The sequence below is a fragment of the Gymnodraco acuticeps genome, unplaced genomic scaffold (genome assembly GCF_902827175.1).
Source record: "Gymnodraco acuticeps unplaced genomic scaffold, fGymAcu1.1, whole genome shotgun sequence".
Taxonomy (NCBI): Eukaryota; Metazoa; Chordata; class Actinopteri; order Perciformes; family Bathydraconidae; genus Gymnodraco; species Gymnodraco acuticeps.
Window position 1 is genome coordinate 87,132 of NW_022992147.1, and position 18,154 is coordinate 105,285.

Consider the following 18,154-nt stretch of genomic DNA (forward strand, 5'->3'; position numbering starts at 1 on the left):
GCATGATGATAAAATGGCCCAACTTTTGAGAGAGTGAAACGTCACAGATTACCCGGCATGCCTGAGAAGTACCCGTATGTGCACTCATAGCGCATGCGCAACTTTAACCAAAATGCTCGTTCACATCAAGCACGTCAATTTGCGTACACGTAACAGCACCGCACGTTCATGACAGCATGGTAATGGATTGTTATTATGATGGATTTTATATAACGAGGCGGCAGCTAGCGGCTAGCTAGTAATTATGCTAATGTTCACATCAATCGTTATGTACTTATATTACGCTGTAACAGGATCTAGTGATATCCAACAGAGCTTCATTTAGCATGAAAGAATGATTGCACTGTATATATATATATATATATACTTATAATAATAAGTAATATTAACTTTATTTAATACAACATTTACGGTACAAGATTTAATCATACAGCCCATGTAGTATGATAATGAATTACAGCAAACATGTGCAATATATCCATTATTACAGCTCCGTGGGATGGCAGTAAGACGATATGGGTCCGTTCTTATTGTGCATCCATGGGTAAAGATAAACGCAACTCACATTGATTTCTCAAACAGCATCTCTGTAAACTACGTGTATTCACTGAATTTCACTCTCTGCATTTAACGGCTCGTTGTAGCTCTAATAGCTCCAGCCCCCACCCTCCCTGGGAGCACAGTGTGCTCTGATTTGTCGGGACACGTAACATGAACGTGCCGGGCGGCGCGGTCCCGTGGGTTAGATGCGCGTTCATAATGTCGAGGGAAATAACTCTCAGAATAACGTTATTAGCACATTTTTACAACTTGAGGAACGAATGTTTTTAATAAGGGCTATACAAGTGTTCATACTGGGTAGTTTATTTAGTTTAAAAAAAATTATCCAACGAGTTACAGACCACTCTTTCCCCATGTAAGTCAATGGGAAAAAGAGTTTCCGGGCCTGGCAACCAAACGGAAGTGTAGTACCGCCGTTTGGCCACCACGAATATTTTCATCTGAGTCCGGCGCACTTCCTGGGGGCTTGGCTCAGCCCCCTCCTTTTTTTTATCAATTCTTTTTTTTTTTTAAGCTTTATACATAAAATCAGCACTTTTGAAACAGGAAGTGAAATAGAAGGATATGAGGCATGGCTAGAATGGGTGATCCGTCTGGTATTTTGAGCAAAACATTTCCTGTTTTTTATATATTCTTATATATCTGAGACCTATGCTATTGCCTAAAAATAGCATGATAGGTGACCTTTAAGTACCAAAAGTAAAAGTACTCGTCAATCGTAACGGCCCATTTCAGAATCTAATTCCCCCGGGATAAATAAAGATTCAGAAAGCTTCGGCTGGATAATGTATCCAATCAGAATCAAGTTTATTGCTTTGGTATCTGGTGGTGCGAACATAAACAATAATAAAAAATAATCTTTTATCTGACGTCCAGCGCTCCGTCTTTTCACCTCCTTTCCTTTCTCTTTCTTGATCCTCCTTAGCAACGGTCAGTCCTTGACAGCTGTCTGTACTACTGTATTAACAATGTGTCACATGTTCTGAATTGACCAATCAGAATCGAGTATACAACCAAGCCGTGTAATATATTGTAATATGGACTGATCAGCATGTATTTATGTGTATTTCCTGGTGTGTTCCAGCTGAGGTGAGCGCGGTGCTGAAGCTGGAGAACACGGTGGTGGGGCAGACGCTCTGGAAGACGGTGGGAGATCAGGCCTGGGGTCAGACCTTCACCCTGGACCTGGAGAGGGTGAGACTCAGGCACACACACACACACACACACACACACACACACACACACACACACACACACACACACACACATACACACACACACACACACACACACACACACACACATACTGTGAATAGGCAACAAAAACAGGTCCTATCGTCTTCTCCTAACCACTCTCCTTAACCTCAGTGAGAAATGTAATGGGGTTTAGGAGAGGTGAGAGGAGAGTTCATCAGGACTTGAGAAAAGTGACTTCACTGAAACTGGGAGACTTGTGCAATGTTTTTTAGTGTTTGTTGATTGTTATGTACCTACCTAAGGACTGCAGATGCTATTAGCTATTAGCACAAATCTGGCCTAATTCATCTCTTCTCTTTTCTGAGATTAATGTATTTGTATGCATGGTCCTTGTTGAAATAAATACATAATAACATTGGGAGACTCTGATGGAGGTTATTCAGTCTGCCATAAGGAAATCAAATCAAGTTTTATTTATATAGCACATTTTTTAAATGATTTTTGGTCGAGCCAAAGTGCTGTACATACAGTAAAAATACTTTGCAATAAGGACACTTTACAACAAATACAACAGCACAGTTTGTGCAGAATATCAGTATGAGAAAACGACACTATCATTTTCCATTAATGGACTAAAAGCATCTACACATTTCAGAATCAGAATAACTTTATTCGTCCCACAGAGGGGAAATGTACATTTGTTACAGCAGGAAAGAGCCAAAGACAGCTTAATGTTAACTAAGAAGCATGCATAAACAAATATTAAAGTTCTCCTTTTGGTTTCCTTGGCAGGTTATGGCATGACTTGTAAAATGGGCAGAGTAACATGATCTGTGTTTCTTGGCCACAATCAGTTATTTCCACTAACAGCCAAATGGTGGTCACTTTAAATGTTGCTGCCACAAACGAATATAGCGGGATTACATTATGTCCTTTCCTTTCCCAAAGGATGGTCCGTTGTATCCTTAAGGCGATAACAAAGGAAGCATTGAAGCTAATCTCCTATTACGTAGATAATTCAAATCTCTCTTATCATGGCTGACACTTCCTTGTCAGTTCACACCGTTAGGAACATCCTTAGATTATTCAGCCTCAGTGATTCACCGTAACGTATGCAGCACCATGGATCAGACCCTCATGTTGTGTGTTGTTGTGTTGTTTTTGTTGTTGTGATCAGTCCAGGGAGATGGAGATCGCGGTGTACTGGAGAGATTTCCGCTCCCTGTGTGCTCTGAAGTATCTGAAGCTGGAGGAGTTCCTGGACAACCAAATACACCGAGTGCAACTGGAGCTGGAGCCTCAGGGGGTGCTGCTGGCTGAGGTACATGCACATGCGCACACACACACACACACACACACACTGAAATGCACTCACACAGACAAACGCACACACTCACTCACTCACACACGGACACACACACAGACAAATGCACATGCACACACAGACTCACTCACTCTCACATATACACACACACACACACACACACACACACACACACACACACTAACTCTCACACACACATAAAAAATATATTTTTTAAACTGTATAAACGTATTAAAGGTCAAATGTAAAAAATATTGGCCTACAGGCTCCCTCGACAAAATGGTTGACTCTGTGTCAAACAAAAGTTTATGAAACGTACTAGTACTTACATATTTGATGTCGTAGAACAAAACGTCAATACCTCTTCAGCTTGTGCTAACCACAGATCTTATTTCAGGATAACAACCAAACACACATTCAGAAAACCAATGACTTTGAGACGAGGGAACAGGAAGTGCAAACATTTCATTGTTTTAGGAATCAGTGCTACTACACCTTAGGGTATCCTGTATTTGCATGAAACACACTGGTAATACAAAGAGACAGTAGTTCTGTTTTTGAACTCAAACAAACACACTTTGTTGAACATGTTGTTTTTATTTCAGGTGATTTTCTTCAACCCTGTAATAGAGAGAGGCCGAAGACTCCAGAGGCAGAAAAAAGTTTTCTCAAAACAGCACGGTAAGTTTACACACTCTTCACACACTCTTATCAAAAATGTTTCTCTGCTGAGGAATGTGTCTCCTCTAGAGTTCCTGCTGTTGTTATTACACTCACAAACAGATTCAACAAGACGGAAACAAAACCTTAGCATAGTCCACATTTATCATAATATACAAACCTATACACCAATAGTGTTATTATTTTAAAGAGTCCTCTCCTGCTGATGTTCAGGTGTATATCAGTATGTAGTGTCTCTACTTTAAAGAGTCCTCTCCTGCTGATGTTCAGGTGTATATCAGTATGTAGTGTCTCTACTTTAAAGAGTCCTCTCCTGCTGATGTTCAGGTGTATATCAGTATGTAGTGTCTCTACTTTAAAGAGTCCTCTCCTGCTGATGTTCAGGTGTATATCAGTATGTAGTGTCTCTACTTTAAAGAGTCCTCTCCTGCTGATGTTCAGGTGTATATCAGTATGTAGTGTCTCTACTTTAAAGAGTCCTCTCCTGCTGATGTTCAGGGGTATATCAGTATGTAGTGTCTCTACTTTAAAGAGTCCTCTCCTGCTGATGGTTCAGGTGTATATCAGTATGTAGTGTCTCTACTTTAAAGAGTCCTCTCCTGCTGATGTTCAGGTGTATATCAGTATGTAGTGTCTCTACTTTAAAGAGTCCTCTCCTGCTGATGTTCAGGTGTATATCAGTATGTAGTGTCTCTACTCTGACATGTCTCCATGCTTTAATGTTCAAAAAGCTCTTTATTTTTCTCTTACTGCCTGTGCTGCAGCACCTCTTTTCACCCTCTGTCTGAAACCAGAGCCCAGTCTGCTCTGATTGGTTAGCTGGCCGGCTCTGTTGTGATTGGTCAACCGCTTAGAGATGTCCCACCCCTCAGTTTATCATGTAAATGTATTGTGGTGCCATTAACATCCACAAAAACCTATATAACACACTACAGGAAAGCCTTTAAAGCACAATAGGGCCTCTTTAAATGATATTCAACAACCATATATCTGTCATGCAAACATCAACAGTTTTACTCAAATATCAAATTGTGCTGAGGTGGCTCTTACACAGTGTGTTATTAGGAAGAGGTCAGAAAGAGGATGTATTTATGCTAAAAATCAGTATCCTGTAGCTTTAATGATGTAATAGCGCTGAGCTGCAGCATGACCTGTTTGTATTTCTGTTAATGTTTATAATCCCACTTCCAGAAAATACCACAGGCCATTAACACTGTATCTGCTGGCCTCTCAACCTCTGTGGCTTCTGAGTACATTAAACAAGGAAGGAAATACATATACAGTATAAGTACTGCATGTAGGTTGTCCGATTCGAAGAGGCCCAACAGGCTGGGATAACTCCATCAAATAGTAGAAAGAAAGCAGATAAGATAAGAAGTACCTTATTGATCCCAATGTGGGAAATGTTTGCGTTGCAGCAGCATAAAAATACAAGGCATAGTACATGAGAGAAATTAAAAGACAAGAAATAAACAATCCAAAATGTAAACATCTCAAATAGACATAATATGGTACATAGAGTAATGGTCTTTAATACGCGTTAAGGATTCCAGATTCAACCCCAGCGACGACTGTTTTAAATGTTTGACCATTAATCAGAGATGGCAAAAGTACACACATGCTTTACTCAAGTAGAAGTACAGATACTCGTGTTTAAAAATACTCTGGTGAAAGTAGAAGTACTGACTAAACTTCTTTACTCAAGTCAAAGTAAAGAGGGCTTTGAAATGTACTTCAGTAAAAAGTACCCATAACTAGCAGCTGTTTTAAAGAGTACCTGACCTCCCTTTATATTAATAGAACAATAATGTCATTGTTAGCTAATGAATGTTTCCATGCTGAACAACGGCAACATGATAACGTTTCCATTGGTCCCTCTTCTTTAGAGAAGACCAGGAAATTATGAGATACACGGATCGTGTTCAAATCAATAGGCACGCAATGACTCTAAATAATAATGATCACGCACCAAACACACATTCAGACTAAAGGAACCAGCCTGTTTGGAAAATGTGAGAAGTAGAAAGTACAGGTATTTGTGTTCAACATGTAAGAAGTTGAAAGTACAGGTATTTGTGTTCAACATGTAAGAAGTAGAAAGTACAGGTATTTGGGTTAAAATGTAAGAAGTAGAAAGTACAGGTATTTGTGTTCAACATGTAAGAAGTAGAAAGTACAGGTATTTGTGTTCAACATGTAAGAAGTAGAAAGTACAGGTATTTGTGTTCAACATGTAAGAAGTAGAAAGTACAGGTATTTGAGTTCAAAATGTAAGAAGTAGAAAGTACAGGTATTTGTGTTCAACATGTAAGAAGTAGAAAGTACAGGTATTGTGTTCAACATGTAAGAAGTAGAAAGTACAGGTATTTGTGTTCAACATGTAAGAAGTAGAAAGTACAGGTATTTGTGTTCAACATGTAAGAAGTAGAAAGTACAGGTATTTGTGTTCAACATGTAAGAAGTAGAAAGTACAGGTATTTGAGTTCAACATGTAAGAAGTAGAAAGTACAGGTATTTGAGTTCAACATGTAAGAAGTAGAAAGTACAGGTATTTGGGTTCAACATGTAAGAAGTAGAAAGTACAGGTATTTGGGTTCAACATGTAAGAAGTAGAAAGTACAGGTATTTGAGTTCAACATGTGAGAAGTAGAAAGTACAGGTATTTGGGTTCAACATGTAAGAAGTAGAAAGTACAGGTATTTGGGTTCAACATGTAAGAAGTAGAAAGTACAGGTATTTGGGTTCAACATGTAAGAAGTATAAAGTACAGGTATTTGTGTTCAACATGTAAGAAGTATAAAGTACAGGTATTTGTGTTCAACATGTAAGAAGTAGAAAGTACAGGTATTTGTGTTCAAAATGTAAGAAGTCAAAGTAAAAAGTTGTCAGAAAAATAAGTAGTGGAGTAAAGTACTGATACCAGAAAAATGTACTTAAGTACAGTAACAAAGTATTTGTACTCCACTACTTCTCATCTCTGCCATTAATTGATCTTTTTGTATTCCTCTTGTGTGTTTCAGGTAAAGCGTTCCTACGCGCCCGGCAGATGAACGTGGACATCGCCACCTGGGTCCGCCTCCTGAGGAACGCCATCCCCAGCGGCAGCAACGCTCCGTCATACACCCCCAACTTTACCAGCAACACACACACACACAGCTCAGGGTGTGTGTGCCTGCTACTCTGGGGAATAAAGGGATTTAAAGAACTATACAATAATTATTATATATTATTATATTAAGGCACCATTCTCTGGTGAGAAATTAGGCTTTAAGATGAAAAAAATAGATAAACAAAAATGCTGGAAAATAATAATGATAATAAAAGATGATTGATAATTATTATTGATATATAATAATATGCATCTAATAATAATAATAATAATAATAAAGAAACACATTTGATATTACTTTCAAACACTTTAAATATACAGGATAAATTCCTAAACATTTTTTTTTTAAATTAATATATAAAATACACAATATTGATTACCTATTAAAGGTTTTGAACAGATGTGTTTTAATTTGTTTTAAAAGGGGTGCATTCCCCAGGGGCCTCCCTTTTTATATATGAAAACATCCTAAAGAAATGTAATTATAATTATCTGTGATATGTTTATGCATATTTAAGTGAAGTTAAATTAAGAAACACCTTTGTTTTAGGGTTGCTTTCATTACTTTTGCCTCTGCTTTATAAGGCAATATATTTTAATGTTTTCCTTACACGTGTACTTACGATATTCCCAGGAGAACCGTAAGTGAATTTCTTCAACAGTAAACCAACATAGTGGCAAAGAAAGTTGATTTAATAGTCTGAATATCTAGTAATCACATTAAAACCTCTGCTAATTGGCAAAGTGAAAGCCTTATTGTGCATGAAGAATTCATTTCTCACACATTAATCCTCCACAGTGTTGAGTTAGTTTCAGCGAAAGGCTTTTAATCTGTTCCCTGCAGCAGAGAGTCTGATTTGTTTCTGTGTGTGTTTTCAGAGAGATCTCAGTGGAGAAGCTGAGTCTGGGCGGCGACTCTCCTCCCAAAGCGGAGAACCGGAGAGACGAGGTGGACGCTGCTTCGGTGAGTCTGAGACGGAGGATCTGGCATCTTTTTCTTAAACAATACATACAGTTTCCATGACAAAACTGTATGTACCTACAGAATAAGTCAAGACTAATAGTACAAAAACATTTTAAAAATGATAGACGAACAGACGTTTTAAATCACAGCACAAAAAACTAAAACAACAACAACAAAAAAGACATAACAAGGTCGAGATAATTGTTAGTCATGGTTGACTATAGTAAATCAGTTAGGGAAGCATAGGCAGTTTCAAACTTTCCATGTACGCTAAAGATGGTTGCCATGTCCTATAGAATTTACAAGTGGAGCCACCCAAAGTACACTTTATTTTCTCCATGTGTAGAAACTTCATAAGTTCTGTCACCCGCTGGACATGAGAGTGGGAGACGCCTCCTGCTTCCACCTCATAAGTACAAGTCGTCTAGCAATAGAGCGGTGCAGGGATGACGTATTTACCCGGAAGTAAGCTGCTGGTTCCCTTGACAAAAAAGTGGGAATTTCTCCATAGGATTTTTGAAAATAGCTCGAAATAAGGTCTGTGGAAAACGAAGCTGTTTGATAAATGCACGTTTTGTTCAGTCGGATAATCTCCACATGTCTACCCTACTTTTATAATTTTCTAATCATAAATCTAATCGCCAGAAGCAAAATGCTAACGTCATGCTATAAACGAACTACAGCCGAGTACAGCAGCACGACTTCAACGTCACGCCAACTTAAGATCCATATTCAAAACTACAGATTCTAGATGGTACGAGTTGAAGCGTTTGTTTGAACAGGAGGCAGGAACTTGCTTTCAAGCAGAACAGGGCAAACAAACTTAGAGAAGTGTTACGTGTTCGGCGTAATGACGTACAACGGCCTCGACAACTTCTGTAGTCCTATTCAGCCACTTGGTAACAACCATCGTTTTTCAGACACGTAAACTCTTCAGAAATCACCAGTGGGATCACTGCTGATGGATTTAATGTCGTAGAACAAAACGTGATCCGTCTCTTCAATGTGTCTCAACCACAGACCTTAGTTCCAGCTATTTTCCAAAATCCTATGGAGAGATCCCATTGGCTCTGAGACGAGGGAACCGGAAGTGGTGAAATGCTGACTCACTTCCGGGTTTTAGGACTCGTCACTGCACCACTCTATTAGGGAAGCAAAAGCAACAGCGTTTGAATAATGTCTCGAAGGCCCAATCCCAAACCGCCCCCTACACACTACCCCTCAGTTTGCGCGTTTGCGTGGAGGGTCTGCCACATTAAGTGCTGTTCCAAACCAACGAGTGTGGAGGGGGAGTGGGCTATCAAGCCCTCAAACAGCGAGTCTGCATCGGTGCTGACTGGAGACCGGTCTCTACCTGACCGGAGTCAACGCTGTGTGTGTCCGTCAGGAAACAAGCTGTTTACAAGTAGTTCCAGCAAACATCCACTGATAAACTGCGATGTTAACAACCTCATGATAGCCTCATATGTTTTTAACTTAGGATCGTACCTGTGTTTAGTCTAGAAAAAGGTAAATGTGTGCATTTTATTATAAAGTTGTGTATATTTACAGACTGTTGCAAAAACTAAGAAGCTTATAGGTTTAAAACTAAAAGAGCTTTACAAAAAAGTTACACAATGAAAGATGTTTGGAGTTTTATTTGAGTTATTAATTTGTAGGTGTAGGGGGTAGGGTGTAGGGCGTGGTTTGGAATTGGGCCGAAAGGACAATGTCGTCCGGGACGACTGCAAAAATTGCAGCAAGAGGAGAAGGGGTACATTTTACTCTAAAGATCTTAGAAAACGTACCAAATATAGATGTCCAATAATTATGAAGATGTGGACATGTCCAGAAAGTATGAATGAGGGACCCTGTTACTGACTTACAGAGATGGGCATCTTTAACTCTCCTGTTACCACTCTGTTTCTCCTACCTGCCTCAGGAACAGAGATCCAGTCTGTTCTGTGAAACCTGACACTGGCAGAGCGGCAGGAGGAGGAATAATTAGAGAACCGGAGAACAGGGAGGCAGATTTAATGAGACATAATTGGACGGAGGGGAGCTTTAATTTGATCAAGGGCCAAATCCGTGTTAGTATCCCCAGTGAGGAGAACACAAACTGCAGAGGGTGATGAAGTGAGGGGAGTGGAAAGGTTGTTGTTGTGGCTTCCTTCCTTGTTCATCTATCAAGCCACTAGACGCCTTAAACAGACATTTTGTACTTGTTTTCTTTCCTTTATATTACTTGCAGTTGAGTTAATTGGCCTCCGATGGTTTTTAGATGATGTTATTGTTTACTCAAAATAAAATAACAAACTTTTACACATGCAACAAAGAAAAGAGGCCTTTACAATATTCAAAACAAATAGGCAAAAATAATATAACAAACAACTTCGGTATTCTTTCTTTCTTGATAAGGCTTATATAACTTAATAACTTAAAGGGTAATTGGACGGTTAAAAACTGTTCCTCAACGGCGTCTTTCTAGCAGGTTGCTGCCCATCACTGTCACTTTAGAGAGGCACCGTGGGAGTTGTAGTCTTTTATAGTGTGTTGACTACAGACGTCACAATTAGGCCACGTTTGCACGGAGACGAAAACTAACCTTAGTCGATATCAAAAAAGTCTTCCGTCCAAATGGAATCGGCTCAAGAAACGTGTCCGTCCACACGAGACCCGCTGGAGACGCTGTAGTACATATACCGGGCCTGTAAGTGGCGCTGTACTTCCGCCAAAAAATACACCAGAAGCAGCGAAGAAGACCCCCGAGCATGGTTGCCAAAGGTTGCCCTTCTGTTTAGTCTCCGCGGTGGATTTTAGCAACATGTAGTTCATGTAGTTCTCCATGTCCACTTGTTGCTGATCGTTGTGGTAGAGGAGCTGTAGATTTTGCACTAACATCTGTAGCATGGTCAGTAGCGTCTGGAGCACGAAAGCAACCCTGTGATCCGCCATTGTTGTTGGCGAAACACATCAGCAGTGACGCAGGGGTGAGCAGCAGAGGTGGGGAGAGGCGGGGCTCCATCGTTATCAGGAAATGATCGTATAGGACGTACACACGGAGCCGTTTGGCCCCCCAGAGCGTTTCGTCCGCAGATCTACCCACCTTGGGAGCCGTTATCATTTGAGTGCTCCGTTTCCGCGGTTCCGTTACGGCCGCGTGTGAACGAACCGTCCATATGATAGAGAACTGTAGCGGATACAACCCGTTTCGTCTCCGTGTAAACGTGGCCTTAGGTGGCCGTTCTAATAATAAAACAAAATACTGGCTCTAACAGAAGTACTGTAGAGAGAAAGGAGGCATCTTGAAAACTACTTGACAATTTGAGATCAACAAAGTTACTCAATATAAAAAAAGAGAATGGTTACTCCTAACACCATACAGAAAAAAGAAATTATTTTATTAAAAGGCAATAAAAGGAACAGTTTTTTACCCCTAGTCTTGTATTAAAACACAACCTTTCTTCAGATCATATTTTTTAATGTGTTTGATAGATTATTCTCAAACATTTCATACTTTCAAAGTGAGAATTTTGAGTTTCTCACTACAATTTTCTTTTTCTTTTTGCAATAATCCTGACCCTTCTGACTTTCTCTTATTCAAAACATTACATTACATGTTACTTTTCACTTGTTAGAGGCTTTTATCCAAAGCGACTTACATACTCAATACTGTGGGCAATCCCCACAGGAGCAATTTGGGGTGAAGTGTCTCAGGGACACAACGACATGCTGACTGCAGTGGGGTTTGAACCTGTGACCATCTGATCCCCATACTAAGGCTCTATCCACTGCGCCACACGCAAACAAACTACAAATATATGGATGCATGCAACCTACCATATCTCAGATTTTTTTAGAACCTCTGACTTAATAACTGTTGGTCAACCTTCCTTTTTAAAGAAAATCTTGATTTGTAATGCAGTGTAATGTAGAGAGAGAAAAAAGGGTAATCTCGACACTAAAAACAAGACGACAACAAATAAGATACCACAACGCAGTACAGCTGATAAAAAACAACCTAGAATAACACCCTTAAAGGGGACCTATCATGCAAAATGAACTTGTTGATGTCTTTCATACATAACTATGTGTCCCCGGTGTGTCAGGGAACTCACGCAGCGTCAGGAAATAAAACCCTCTCTCTTTTCCTCCGTACCCAAATCTCTAAAAACGGGGCTACAACGGAGCTGATCCAGATTTGCGTCCGATATGACGTGATATCGGAAATGTGGACCCACGGCCCTATCAGAAAGTTGGTATCAGAAACAATGCCCGACTGTTTTGGACGTAATATGGTCTTTGTTTACGTTAGCATCGCTAACACTCAGAGCTAACCTGTACTGGAGAGCATGTGTGTGAAGAAGCAGGAAGTAAAAAGGAGCTCACCTTGTGGTATAACCGGCAAGAGAGAAAGTCTTTGAGCTCCAGACTGTTTCAGAGAGAATCCTTGATAATCCATGATATGGCGTTTCATCACGGCAGCATTTAGTAGCTGCCGGGTCCCGCATGAGCTCAGACCCCTCCTTTTTTATTTGTAAAGCTTTATACCCAAATCAGCACTTTTGAAACAGGAAGTGAAACAGAGGGATATGAGGCAATTGGTATTTTGAGCAAAACACTTCATAGACATGTTTGTTATATATTTTTATTATTATTATTTTATTTTTATATATCTGAGACCTGTGCTATTGCCTAAAAATAGCATGATAGGTGACCTTTAAATGAGAGTAACCACAGTTTATTACACCTTACTTTTTTTAAAAACAGACCAATTTGAATTATCATCAGACTAAATTTCACAATTCACTGCACCCTCCTAACGCCAAAATGCCCTCTTGATTACGTTTTCTTTTTTGTCTAATAGATTATTGTCATAGTGTTACTCACGGCCATAGAGTGAGTTTAATTTGAATTGTGTAGACCGTAGCCTCAGAGCAGTTTGAGCTCAGAGAGTCGGGGATCAGAGGAACAGATGGCGTGTTCAGTGGGGTCGAAGTATTATGGGATTAATTACTCTGATATTTTTGAGAGAGCTAATTAGAAGCGAGCGGGGGATCGAGTCTGTTTGGACTGAAGGTCGTTAGAGATGTCAGCAAGCCACTTCTCTCCTTAGTTTTGCTATTTTTCATGTTCAAACATTCAAAATAAACACGATAAAAACAATTCCATAAGTACGACCGAAAAGGACAAAATGGTAAAATTCAATAAAACAAAAACATATGATCATAATCTGTTTAAAACATATACAAATAACCAAGCAAAAGCAAATAAATAGAAGCATAAGAAAAGACCAATAGAAGGGGAAGAGGGTCAACAGACATTTGCTAAATTGAATTTATTCTTCCTTTAAAAAATGTCTACAATGGATAAAAGCTGCTTGTCCTATTGTCCTTCCAATGCAGTGAAGCTAGAACGGGAGAAATAAGCCCTTTTTCGCTAGATTTGTTAAAAGATTAGCAACGTAATTCTGAATAAGCTGTAGTTTCTCTATTGTATATTAAATAACCTGTAGATGAACACATGAATGAGCCTTTCAGCGTCTTGTTTATTTAAAAACTGAACAATATTTTGTATTAATTTGTCTCCTTCCTCTTCGTCAGGAGCAGACGCCCGTCATCGAGTCCACACCAGATATCCACGCTCAGCAGCCAATCAGATCACTGTCACACAACTCTTTACGCAGGTACACACACACACACACACACACACACACACACATCCATATAGTCAATAGCAGAGCAACACACACGCACACATTGCACACACATGCATGCACACACACACACACATATACACACATATACACACACACACACACACACACAGATTGGAAGCACACCTGAACCTTTCTGTTTGCATCTTGGCCAACACATCTTGACTCCAGCAACACCCCCGTCCCCCGTACACACACACACACACACACACACACACACACACACACACACACACACACACACACACACACACAGCTCCTGTGTTGTAACCTGTTCTTTCAGCATGTGGTCGCAGAGAACTGCTGAGTCATCGTTAATGTGGATCACAGCATATGTTGACCTAAATAACAAATGCTCGGCTCTGCTGGAAATGCAGAATAATCACTATAAGAGTCACATGATGAACAGAATTAGCATTTCCTATTGCAAAACAGGACATTTGTACATGTTGAGTGTATGAAAAACATTTAAATATGACATTATGTTTCATGCAGTGCCTATAATCTGTGTTTCAGAACAAGCAGAGACCCTCTCTCTCTCACAGACTTCAAACTGGTTGCAGTGCTCGGCCGGGGACACTTTGGGAAGGTACACTTTATTTATTTTGTTAAACTTACACTCTTAAAGAGGACATGTCAGTATTTAGTGTCTCTCCTGTGACATGTCTCCATACTCAAACATTTCTTTCTCATACTGCCTGTGCTGAAGCACCTCTTTTCACCCTCTGTCTGAAACCAGAGCCCAGTCTGCTCTGAATGCACAAAAACCTATATAACACACTACAGGAAAGGGAAACCCCCCAAAAAGCATATTTGGGTTATTTTCATCGCTATAATAGTAGCAGAAAGCAGTTTCTCATTTTCTCAAATCCCCGCTTAACCCACTTTACATACCTGCTCAGCACCAAATAGCAGACATAGCCAGTAATCATCCAGCCAGTTAAACTTAAGTATTTGTTCTTAACGTTTTAAATCTTCAGTAGGAACAAAAGGGCAATGTGGAGAAATTAACTTGCATGTTGTCTTTTTCATTTGTTGACATTTACTCAATTAAAAACCTCCCCAGGTGTTGCTGTCAGAGTACAAACAGAAGGGCTCTCTGTATGCCATCAAAGCTCTGAAGAAGGGAGACATCGTAGCGAGGGATGAAGTGGAGAGGTAACAAATCTCTCTGTGACCTCCAGCAGTCTCAGCTATCCCATAATAACATCTCACTCCAGTGACCTCTGCCCCTCCCCTGTGTTTCCTCAGCCTGATGTGTGAGAAGCGGATCTTTGAGACGGTAACCAGCTCGCACCACCCCTTCCTCGTCAACCTGTTTGCATGTTTCCAGACGCCGGAGCACGTGTGTTTTGTGATGGAGTACACGGCGGGGGGGGACCTCATGATGCACATCCACGCAGACGTCTTCTCCGAGCCTCGCGCTGTGTGAGTCCAGTGTGTGTGTGTGTGTGTGTGGAAGAGAGGAAACCAGACGAGTGTGAATCCATGTATCTGTGTACGCATTAATGTATGAGGCGTCAATATGTAGTAGTGTAGTAGTATTTCATTGTGTGTTTGTGTGTGTTTTTTATCCAACAGTTTCTACTCTGCGTGTGTAGTGTTGGGTCTGCAGTTCCTTCACGACCATAAGATTGTGTATCGGTGAGTAGAAGCATATAGAACGGTGCAGGGATGACGTATATATGTCGGCAGACCCGGATGTTAGCATTGCAAGGGCTTCCTTTGACAAAAAGCCAATGGGACTTCTTCATTGGATTTTGGATTATTGCAGAAAAAAAGCCAAAAGTAAAAAGCTAATGTTGGGCTATAAAGGAACTACAGCACGGTCACATGACTTCACGTCACCACCGCTAAGCTAAAGGCGGCTAATGTTGGGCTATAAAGGAACTACAGCACGGTCACATGACTTCACGTTACCACTGCTAAGCTAAAGGCGGCTAATGTTGGGCTATAAAGGAACTACAGCACAGTCACATGACTTCACGTCACCACCGCTAAACTAAAGGCGGCTAATGTTAGGGTATAAAGGGACTACAGCACGGTCACATGACTTCACGTCACCACCGCTAAGCTAAAGGCGGCTAATGTTGGCCTATAAAGGAACTACAGCACGGTCACATGACTTCACGTTACCACTGCTAAGCTAAAGGCGGCTAATGTTGGGCTATAAAGCAACTACAGCACGGTCACATGACTTCACGTCACCACCGCTAAGCTAAAGGCGGCTAATGTTGGGATATAAAGGGACTACAGCACGGTCACATGACTTCACGTCACCACCGCTAAGCTAAAGGCGGCTAATGTTGGGCTATAAAGGGACTACAGCAAGGTCACATGACTTCACGTCACCATCGCTAAGCTAAAGGCAGCTAATGTTGGGCGTGATGACATTTAGTCGTCTCATGATTTTTAGACACTTGTTAGCAACCGCTGTTTATAAATTCACCAGTGGGGTATTTACTTACGTAATTTATGTGGTAGAACAAAAATGTTAACATCTCTTCAGCTTGTGTCATTCAGTCATTCCTGCACCACTCTACACACTGTACAAGAGGATACAACACCTGATATCTGACAAAATCTCTTCCTTTTCTTTCCAGGGATCTCAAACTGGACAACCTGCTGCTGGACACGCAGGGCTTTGTGAAGATCGCAGACTTTGGGCTGTGTAAAGAAGGTTAGTGTCTAATATTTTTGTGTCCATTTTGTGTGCATTTGGCGCTGGAAAAACGCGATTTTATTTAGTCCGTTCCTCGTTTATTATCTCCTCCTAGGGACTTTATCCGAACGACTCCAAATTTGTCAGGTAAAAACAGGGAAAACGACCGGCAAAAGCACAGAAAAGGTTCGGAAAGTCACGTGGGCGCAGAACGTCATGATAGTAGGTAGCCCGCGCTCCTACAGTGACGTGGGCAAAGATCCCTCGCCATGAAACACGGTGTTATCATAACTCAATGGAAAATTGTCCAAACGGCACCAGACTTCAGATGATGGTGAATGGTCCGGCCCTGAACAGCTCCATGTCAATTACGGGGTGTCATCATATGCCGTTTCCATGACAACACATAGCTCGCCAAAAAACACGATGTTGCCGTTACTCTATATGAAAATGGCCCAAACGGCACCAGACTTCAGATGATGGCTAATGGTCCGGCCCTCAATACATCTAGGTGTATTATGGGGTGTCATCAAATGCTGTTGCCATGGCGACAGATCACCCGCCATCAAACACAATGTTTGTGATACTGCTGTAACGTTGATGATGTACGTTGTCCGATCGGCCTGAAACTTCCCACGTTTACCAACGGCCGAGTCCGGAAAACACCTGCGTGACACGTCGACGTGCGGACAACAGCCTGCGGAGCGTCAAAGACCCGCTCAACGCTGCTTGCAGCTTTCATTTCTAATTACTATTAGATCTGGCCCGCCGGTATATTGCACGCACACCTTCACTCAATCCTGAGGGTTTCCTCCGCTCAGAGCCTGAGCCCAAACATTGATGAACTTGCACCCAAGATGAGATGCCAAGTATCTGGCTTGAACTAGTATCACAGAGCAGCACACTGAGTTTACATGGATGTTTCCTTCTGCACTTTCTTTCTTGAGACAACAGGGCATGTTTGTTTTTCTCTTTGAGGGAAATAGTTTTGTTGAAGTTGTTGTTGGCCTGTGGAAAAATGTAATCATAAGAAATGATGCAGATAGAGCCATGAGAAATGAATGCAACTGATTATTTAATGTTGTTTTTATAGACAATAATTGAAGCTTTGTTAGTTCCAGGTTTAATATGTGCAATAAGTTCATTTCAATAAGTTCTGCAATAAACATTGAACCAGTCCGGCCCTCGACTAGTCTAAGGTGCAGTCTCTTACTTGTTACTCTCTCACTTTCTGTTCTTCAGGAATGGGTTTTGGGGACAGGACGAGCACTTTCTGTGGGACCCCTGAGTTTTTGGCCCCGGAGGTTCTGACGGACACGTCGTACACCAGAGCCGTGGACTGGTGGGGGCTCGGGGTGCTGGTGTACGAGATGCTGGTGGGGGAGGTGAGAGGACAGAGATGGAGGAGGGTTTTTTTATTTTCCTTTTTTTACTTATAATTTATTTTTCACAGACATAACATAAATGGGACATACATGGAGATGCTTATATAACTGCAGCTGTTGTACATCAGTACATCATTCATTCATACCCTCATTGGACACCAAAAAGACATTACATTTCCTGATGCTATTCATATTGTGCAAACATTATCATTCCCCCGGAGGAGGTTTTTTTTAAAATAACTATTTACCTTGAGGGTCCAAGGACAGAGGGGGTCGTGTTCATATTCTGTACAAACTTTAAAGTCCTCTGAGAGATGTGACATTTGTGATATTGGGCTATATAAATAAACTTTGATTGATTGATTGTCTATCAAATATGCTGAGGAAGGGATTTATTTTGTGTTTTCATCCATAGTACAGCAAGCAGGTGGTTAGCTTAGCATTAGACAATGGCTGCGTCTCACTTCGGTTACTTTTCATTTCCTCGCTCCTCGGTCTCGGTATCACCGGAAGTTGATTTGTCTGCGCCATCTTGAGTACCGTCCCAGTGGCCTTATTTGTGCCGGAGGAGCGAGG

General features: G+C 40.9%; 1 protein-coding gene across 4 annotated transcripts in view; it reads left to right on the forward strand.

Annotated features, from left to right (window-relative positions):
• The window catches only part of pkn1b (protein kinase N1b), a 62,091-nt gene that overhangs the window by 41,458 nt on the left and 2,479 nt on the right, over positions 1-18,154 (forward strand). For 3 of the 4 annotated variants that reach the window (XM_034203930.1, XM_034203929.1, XM_034203927.1), the window contains exons 8-19: positions 1,646-1,755; positions 2,936-3,079; positions 3,688-3,763; positions 6,784-6,925; positions 7,752-7,836; positions 13,419-13,501; positions 14,048-14,120; positions 14,598-14,689; positions 14,783-14,959; positions 15,113-15,175; positions 16,135-16,211; positions 17,436-17,578. In XM_034203930.1, the coding sequence (XP_034059821.1) occupies positions 1,646-1,755; positions 2,936-3,079; positions 3,688-3,763; positions 6,784-6,925; positions 7,752-7,836; positions 13,419-13,501; positions 14,048-14,120; positions 14,598-14,689; positions 14,783-14,959; positions 15,113-15,175; positions 16,135-16,211; positions 17,436-17,578 (1,265 nt within the window). The remainder of the gene's footprint in view (positions 1-1,645; positions 1,756-2,935; positions 3,080-3,687; positions 3,764-6,783; positions 6,926-7,751; positions 7,837-13,418; positions 13,502-14,047; positions 14,121-14,597; positions 14,690-14,782; positions 14,960-15,112; positions 15,176-16,134; positions 16,212-17,435; positions 17,579-18,154) is intronic. The other variant, XM_034203928.1, reaches the window with a different exon arrangement.